The 8,625-nt window shown below is 38.2% G+C and overlaps 2 protein-coding genes across 6 annotated transcripts in view; both read left to right on the forward strand.

Annotated features, from left to right (window-relative positions):
* The window catches only part of LOC146487481 (putative skeletal organic matrix protein 5), an 88,939-nt gene extending 83,967 nt beyond the window's left edge, over positions 1–4,972 (forward strand). For 3 of the 4 annotated variants that reach the window (XM_085088477.1, XM_085088484.1, XM_085088469.1), the window contains 2 exons: positions 2,893–3,028; positions 4,437–4,972. In XM_085088477.1, the coding sequence (XP_084944603.1) occupies positions 2,893–3,028; positions 4,437–4,955 (655 nt within the window). In that variant the 3' untranslated portion in view covers positions 4,956–4,972. Of the gene's footprint in view, positions 1–196; positions 466–1,485; positions 1,601–2,370; positions 2,414–2,892; positions 3,029–4,436 lie in introns of all 4 variants that reach the window. The other variant, XM_085088462.1, reaches the window with a different exon arrangement.
* LOC146487485 (putative skeletal organic matrix protein 5) overlaps positions 1–8,625 on the forward strand; it is a 139,891-nt gene that overhangs the window by 7,225 nt on the left and 124,041 nt on the right. The gene's annotated exons all lie outside the window — the stretch shown is intronic.

Here is an 8,625-nt window from a genome sequence, read left to right on the forward strand (position 1 = left end):
TAATGGACCAAAGTAGAATTTGGGTTTAGCATGTCGACCATTGTCTCAAAACTGAGCAAAAGTAAAACGAGTGCATTATATCGTTTGCCACCTAATTACTTTTCTTTCCATGATAAAGTCTCTTCTTGCTATATGAGCGTTAATATTTACTTTTCCCATCATATTTGTATTTTAATGTCAACTCTCCACTTCTCAGATGATTGTCGCCTACTGGAGTTCATGCCAGACTATAATTATGATGGTAAACGTTTAAAAAATCAAGTGATACACACCACTGATGTCATCGTGGAAGGTTCGTGCCGAACCCTCTGCTACATGGAACCCAACTGTGTCAGTTACAACTTTTTAAAAACAAAAGCGAACCACAAAGGAAGACACCGCTGTGAACTGAACGATGCTACTCATGAAGGTGCCAAACACGACAAGCTGGTGAACGAAAAAGATTTTGTCTATCGTGGAGCAAAGGTAATTGAGTTTTGGAGTTACTCAAGAGTTCGTATAAGCGCTGAATTTAGTTAAACGATTATATTATTACTAGAAATACGTGACTCGCAAAACCTCGCGAAGCTGGGGCTGGGTGGAAAGCCCTCTTTACCCGTATTGTAGCATCAAACGAGGAGATTAAAAGGCGCATAAGATTTTTTTTTTTGATGAGCATGGTGTTTTCGTAGTTCCACGGGCTAGTTTGCGGTTGAAAATCTATTTGTGACGCGACGTAATGTACAACGGGCGTGCAGCGCTGCCGTGTTCGATGAATTTATTTCCCACGGAAAATTATTTACCGCAAAACGTGTAATTTCTTTAATGCAATCTTTCACAAAAAAGATTTCTAAAAGAAAGGGAAAAGATTCTGGAGAGATAATTCTGTATCCAGTGAATATTGATAAACATTGCAGTTGAAATTTGATCATGCACGCATATTTTTTTCGATGTATGCAAATTTTGCTCCAGACGACGCCAGACAGTCTGACGTCATTGTGCGGACACCTTCAAAGATATAAACATATACACATATATATATATAAATATATTTTTCGCTCGAATTCGCGCGGCTTAGCTCCGCTCGGGCCGGCTCGGCCCGACAAATTTATTAACCTCGCTACGCTCGGGCCTTCGGCCCTCGCTTCGCGAGGAATAAGGTCGGGGCACAATTGCAATGGGGTTCAGGAACAGTTTTTCTCGTGTGACGTCGTCACTTTAATGAAAAAAAAAAAATCCCCTGAACATGTTGCATGAGATTTCGCTTGTTTGCATTAGTGCGCTATGAAGCGGGGACAATTAGTGAACCAAAATTACCAATTTCACATGCCGCTACAAAAATATTGCAGTGCACACGAAGAGGAATGTGCCCGATTCATGTCCGCCAGTATACACCGACCTTAACGGCGTTTCAATAAATCAAATTTAACAATTATGTGATGTCTAAATCAAGAAATTAATTCCCAAAATTCATGCGAACATATGGCATGTATTCTCCTTTTTTAGAACGCTTGTTTGAAGAATTCTTGCAAGAACAATGCGACTTGTCAAACAGGTTTCACTGACAAAGGATATCGATGTGTGTGTGCAGTTGGATTCAAAGGAATATATTGTGGGGAAGGTAGGAATCTTAACTTCTCAAACTCATTAATAATTTATCAAGAAAAAACAAAGAAAATACTACCGTGACCGTGGTTTGGATATGTGATCCTAATTACCATAAAATTTTGCCAACTTTAGCCTTGAATTCCTCCAAGAATTATTGATCAATTGAGAAGCGACATCAAACACTCGAAAGTGTATTTCATCAGATATCCAAACACCTCGAAGTCGTTTAAAAAAACTCGGCTGCGCCTCGTTTTTTTTAACCTACTTCTGCAGTGTTTGGATATCTGATGAAACACTCTTCCTCGTGTTTGATATATTACATGCAATTCTGGATTTCTTCCTTTGTTTGTCTGTTTGAATACAAAAATCAAAATAAATCACCATGCAGTTCACTGAATCCCAAAGAATCTGCAATCCTCTCTGAGTCTTAACTAGACTTATATGCAAAATTCCCAAAAAATGGGCAAAAAATTATTTCTGGAATTTCCCCCAAATAACTAAAATTCTTTAAAATATTTCTAAATTCTCGAAAATTTTTAAAACAGTTTATATAAATTTTCATAGTATAACAAAAACATAATGAAGATGTAACAAGAAGGCTGATAACCATAAAACAACAACAAATTAAGAAATGGTAAACGTGCGACCATCAAGTTATGGATGCAAGGGAAGTGTTGTTCCTCTATGTAGAACTAGTGGGAAAATCTCTACCTCCAACTATATTTTTTGCCTCTCTTTCTGTGCTTGTTTCTTAACGTTTTTCTACCGTTTTCTTTTTGGCAGAAATGTCCTTTGTCTCGTGCAAGGAAATTTACAGTAACCACAAGTAAGTCAAAAATTCTGGAGAGAATAGTTATTGTTGTCTCAGGAGCAATAAGTCAGGAAATGCGGAAGCGTTTAGCATCTTTTATTGCATTCTATGCCGATTTTAGCAGTTATACAATAATGGCACATCTCAAGATATGTTAAAGGAGGCATACAATGTTGTTTCATGCACGGATCATACTGATATTGCAAAAATTTTAACAGAGCTGGTTTTTAGTCAAACACTTGAAAAAGTTTCTACTTTTAATTTATGTTATTAAGCGAGCGTTTCGAACTTTTGGCATCTTTAGTAGCAGATTCCCTCCAAGTCCACGTCAAAAGGAAGGAAGGAAAAAACTAGATTCATTATCGCCGCAATGGAATGCTGACAGATATTTAAGTAAAAATTATTAAAATATTTAAGTAGAAATCGGAGTTTTGTCATATTTTTCTTAGAACTTAACCTAAGTGCACAAAGGAATAGAATTCTTTTGTTATCAGGCCCCAAGGAAACAAAGCTTATTTACTCCAAATGCCATCTGGGAAGGTTCCTGTGTACTGTCACATGACACGCCATGGGCTTGGAGCATGTGGAGGAGGTGGATGGACGCTGATCATGAAAACTGATGGCAATAAGGTATCATATGACAACCAACTGTTTGTCTTTATGTAGGAATTTGGGCATCAATCTTTATACGCAAAAGAAGGTCGCGGATATGTTCTTTGCAGGGGCGTAGCCAGGATTTTTCCAGAGGTACGCAATATTTTCCACATCCCCCTCTCCTCCCGCCCTCAATTTTTTTTTCACGTGCTATGATGCCATGATTAAATGGTCTTTATCGTCAGGATGGTAAGGTTATGCTGTAAGCGTAGGCGTGGTATGAAATGGCAACTACGTCTTCAAATTCTCTGCTGCTTCCTTGGGTTCATTGAAGTGCCTCGATTCCTTCGTTCATTGAGCCAACAAGCTAGCGGTATCTCCGGGCTTTATTCACAAATGAGCACTTTTTGCCACGGTGGGCCACAGTGTACATGTCTAGATCTACATCGCCAAGAGAGTCCCAAGAGTAAAAAAACTGAGGCACTGTAAATTAATATAACTGTAGGTACTTTAGCTTTCATAAAGGCATAAGGGATATAACGGTTGACCGTTACAAGTATTGTCTGTCTTTCCTTCCAGCAAAGACAGAAATGACCTCATTTAGGTCTATTTCCTTGTGTTTGTGAATATGTTTTACAGATAACGAGGACAACGTATCCTCGCATCTGACATATAGCACTCCGAAGTGGCGTCTTATTGAAGCCTCTGCAGCACATTTAGACACAGGGTCCACGTAGACACAGGGCAATTCCAGGGTACAATTCTGGGATAGAAAAGTCCAACACTTCCATCAAGGTCTGGGGAATGCCATCTTCAAAGTCACTTCTCGCTTGAATTCATCAAGGGACGCATGCATGTCTTCGCCATAGTGTTATATAGATGTCTTCCACACCTTTTCCCGTCAGGTCTTGAAGATTCCCTGAAATTTTAATTTTAATCACGTCGCTTCACTGTAGAAACGACATTCGGGTGTGGAAAAACACACTCCGTTGCCTTATAAAAATTATTTCAAAGACGCAAACTGAGTTAAGTGACTTGAATTGATTGAAATTGTTTTTTCGTGTTTGTTTTTTTTTATCAAACTATTAAGTTTCATTTATTTGCTTTTTATTCATTTTATCTTATCTTACCTGATTTTATTTGATTTTATTTTCGTATATGCGTACAGGTAGCTACGCCCCTGCTTTGTACCTTCAGGCCAGCTGTACGAGATATTTGGATCACTCAGTTTATCATTTTGACCATTCGCTCTCCGGACTGAATCGTTCAAAATCTGCTTTTTCAAATCCTTAGAAAATGTTAATGAAGGTCATAAAAGTGATTCGAGAAACTCCGAATTCTTTCAACGCAGAGTAAGCTTTCGGCTGTTGTTTTTTAAAGATGGATATGTGAATAATGTAACGTATTGTAATTTTCCGACATGTTTTCCTTTATTTCCACCAAGCTAACGTTCCACTTCAAATCCAAACTCTGGAGCAACCGGGACGACTTCAACCTTACAGGAGGAAAGACCTTGTTTGACAATCATGAAACCAAGCTACCAACCTACTGGAACACATCCTTCTCCAAGATCTGTCTCGGTATGAAGATCGGAAATCAGACAAGATTCATCGTTCTCTCCAAGCGCGCCAACTCCCTGTACTCACTGATCGCCGATGGTAATTACCGCGCCACCTCACTGGGTCGTGACACGTGGAAGTCGCTGATTGGATCGTCAGCCTCGCTGCAGCCCAACTGTAACATGGAAGGGTTTAATTGTAAGTCTGAGATAAGCAACAATGGAAAAGCAAGAATCGGTTTCCTTGGTAATAACGAAAAAGACTGTGCAACTTCTGACTCCAGAATCGGGTTTGGTACTGGAGGAAAACACGACTACTCCAACACGTGTGGAAACGAGGCTAGCTTTGGAGGAGATAACGGAGACAAGCACATCAAAGCCATGGGCTACATTCTAGTGCAGTGATACCCGCATGGAACTGAAAAACTGAACTTTGTCACTAAGGCCATAAGCCATAAGTAAACTATAGAACAAAGAGTGAATGTAATCCTTCGATAAGTAAATTAACGTTTTGTCTTTCAAAAACAGCGAACGCAACACAACATCTTTACTCGTTATGTTTTTCTGTACTCCACCAAGAAACGTGTATGTAGTTTTATATAATTAGTATCTTTATGTAAGAAATAAAATTGGTGATGAGAGTGACGTGAGTGGTAAGAGTGTTGAAAGAAAAGAAAATAACTAAGAATACTTTATTTATTTATTTATTTATTTATTTATTTTTGAAGCAAAGTATTTGCTCAACGCAAGAATATTCCGTTTTTGGTGAGCGATTCTTCCTAACTCCACTGTCACTCAAATTAATTGTCCATCTAAATTCCTTTCTAACGGAAATGAACTAAAGACCGAGCCGTGAACTCGCTTTTTGGGTGTCTACGATGTTACTTTTGTTTCTTAATCGATAATGAAGACTATTCCACCTAAGGGACTTTCCTCAATCAACATAAGACCCGCAGCTCAAATGATTGGTTTCTTTTTGCTCGTTTTGTTTCAGACATTTTGCTCGTTGTTGCACATTATACAATTGGGTGGCTAAATTCCCCACCTCTCACCCCCTCCCTTATCCACGAATTTTGGATAAACTGGCAACCTGGTATTTGTTTTATGTTTTACTGATTCAACATGATCACCTAGAGTTAACCACCAGGTGGTTTGTCAGAAACGTTTTGTTGTCTAACGGAATTGCATGCATTTTATTCCTCGCCCTTATTTCAGCTTGCTCTTTCCTCGATATCTCCTGAGGGGTGGGCTTAGGAATTTTGATGCATGATAAGGAAACTGGATTTGACATTGTTGTTGCTATTATGGTAAATACAAAAAGCCACCTGCTAAGATCTTAGATTCAGTGCTTCCGCTAACGGTTTCATTTCAAGCACGTCTTTTTCTTTTTCCTTCCCTTCTACGGAAAAGTCATGGAGTCGTAATAACTCTTCAGTGTTTCTTGACCTTTGACTGCCTTCGTCCTTATTTAGGCACCTGGGGCCCCTTTCTCGAAAGTCCCGGTAACTTACCGGGCCCGATAAGTATATTTTTAAATGTATTTTCGCCGATTAGAGAGTAATTACAGACATATATGGTACTTGGCCAATGTTTCACAGAAAAATTTAGTATTCAAAGTAAACAAAAACTGACTTACGTTAAGAGACAATTATCACCAAAGACACTTATCGAGCCCGGTAAGTTAGCAGGACTTTCGAGAAACGAGCCCCAGAGGGGAGGGAAATTGTAGACAAGAGACAACCACCTTTGCGTATATTAGCAGTTTTCCATGCATAAATGTTTACGAAAAATCTCTATTAATTACCCTTGACAAGTGTTTATAACAAGAGGTGCTAACGGGGCCAAGCATTCAGATATTAAAAAAAATATAATTTAACTTGAAAATAACATGGTTAAAAATTCTTAGTTGCAGAAGCATTCCAGTTGGCTATAACAGCCATGGCTAAGCAGTTGAACTCAGATCAACAATGAAACAAATACATTTTATTCATAATTGTTGTCGGCAGGTCGAATCTTGATCAAAACTAATCCCGTGGATCACCAGCTTATCTGAAGACTCTGAACTTCAGTAGTTCCTTTAGGAAAGGAGGTTATCATTCATGAATCCTGCAAAAAATTAGCTGATAATATCAATTTCATGCAACGTGACTTAAAAATTAAACTTCAACGGCCAAAGTCTTATGTGTAAGAATTTGTTGGCACATTTTTCTCTCCTATCTAGGTCCCCTTCTATAATTACCTTTGTAGACATGCCCAAGATTTAATGGCAATCACTTCAATAGCATTTTAAGCGATGAAGCAAATTTTAGTAGCGAGTTATAGCAAACTTCAAATTCTTCGTTGGAGGTTGTTTTAGCAAGTAATAGTCTGTACGGTTTTTAGCGTGTATTGCTATTCCAGTAGTGCATTATTGGAGCATTATAAAAAAATAGGTCGACTGAGCCCACCTGTCAGTGAACAGCAGTTTGGCTGTTTAATTTGCTTGTCAGTAATTGCATCTATATATGCCACTCTTGTGATTGGTTAACACCTGACGTGTAAAGTGCCACAGCACCAAGGTGTGAAGCTTTTTGTCAAGGTCGCAGTTCCTTCGAATTCTCTTACGCCAACTATGCAGCATGAAACCTTTGCTACCAAGGCTTATACTACTTTCATGTTTTGGACCTCATTAGCGTTGTTTCCCTCATCGTATGGGCAATTCTGCACTTCAAAAGGTCTGTACGATTTATTACGTAAGATGAAGGTAATTAAAGTCGCACTTCAAGCCTAAGTTGCCCGTTCGGCCGGAGTTTAACCAGATTTCTGTAGCATAAAGCAACTGGGAGTATTGCTACTCTACCCTGAATGAGATGTAAGGCCCCCCAGCAGTATGTAGCAGACCCATTTATACACCTTGGTGAATAGAGAAAATGTTGAACAAATTTTGGCGTTAAGGAAACAACACAGCAAATAACCGACCAACCTTACCCCGAAGCACTGACCATTCGATCTTCCAATGGTCCTATCGATAGTCCGACGCTTTTTAAATCACTAAACCACCGCGCCTCCACACCGCTAATTAGTTCAATGTTTATTGCTTCATTTTGTTAAATCAACAATAACGTTGATCTAACGAACATTTTTAAGGGGACCCTTTGACAAAAGATAACCGTAGTCGCCAACTATCCGTGCCTTAAACAGGCTCTTCTCTTGCATTTTAAATAAATAACTTTTATTTAAAAAATAAATAAATAGAATTTTCGTTTAAATAGTTCCTTAAAGATGCAAGGCATGTATTTATATTGAAAGAAAAAACACAATCTTTCGGCGGTTGTAAAAGATGTAAGAATTAAAGCATCCAGAACTGTGCGTAAATAGTTGTCGGGGTCGAAAAACTGATAAAAACTGTGAAATGCTTGTTGTTTAAGACTGGCTAAGATCAAATCAACAAATTTTTCTCAACCTTATACAGGTAACATATTTAAGTTCAACTTTCCAAGATGCAAATCTGATGTTGCGGTCTATATAAACAAGGATCTTAATTTGGAGCAAAAACTTGATGAGGGGATCGAGTGTTCGGCCGCTTTTGACAAGTTACTGTTTTGTTGAACTTTCCCAATAGCAAAACGTTAATTTCAATCTCAAAGCTTTCAAACAATATTTACGATATCGCTGAAGGGAAAAACTGCAGGAAACAGCTTGGGGAATAAATACGAACACACAACTTCCCAGTTATAGTAGGCATACTGCGCCACTCGACAATTTTCTTACCAATCGTAGGTGAGAGAAAACAACCGATGAACTAATTCACAGAGATTGACCACTACAAATATGTTAAGCTTGAAATGTATAATAAAAATCAATAACACCAAATAATTTTAAAATTAATATTATTTGGTGTTATTGACTTGAATTATACATTTCCAACTTAATACATTTTTGCGATCATTCTAAGTGAATTATCCAAGGGTGTTCTGTCGCCAAGAGTTAACATATTTTACGTTAATGGCTCCAATATTTGGAAAAAGATATTTCAGGACTATTTGAACGCTTCTTTTTTCTGAGAACAACAAAATGAATGCAGTCCTTAAAATAT

The sequence above is a fragment of the Pavona decussata genome, unplaced genomic scaffold (assembly GCF_977016875.1).
Source record: "Pavona decussata unplaced genomic scaffold, jaPavDecu1.1 SCAFFOLD_16, whole genome shotgun sequence".
Lineage (NCBI taxonomy): Eukaryota > Metazoa > Cnidaria > Anthozoa > Scleractinia > Agariciidae > Pavona > Pavona decussata.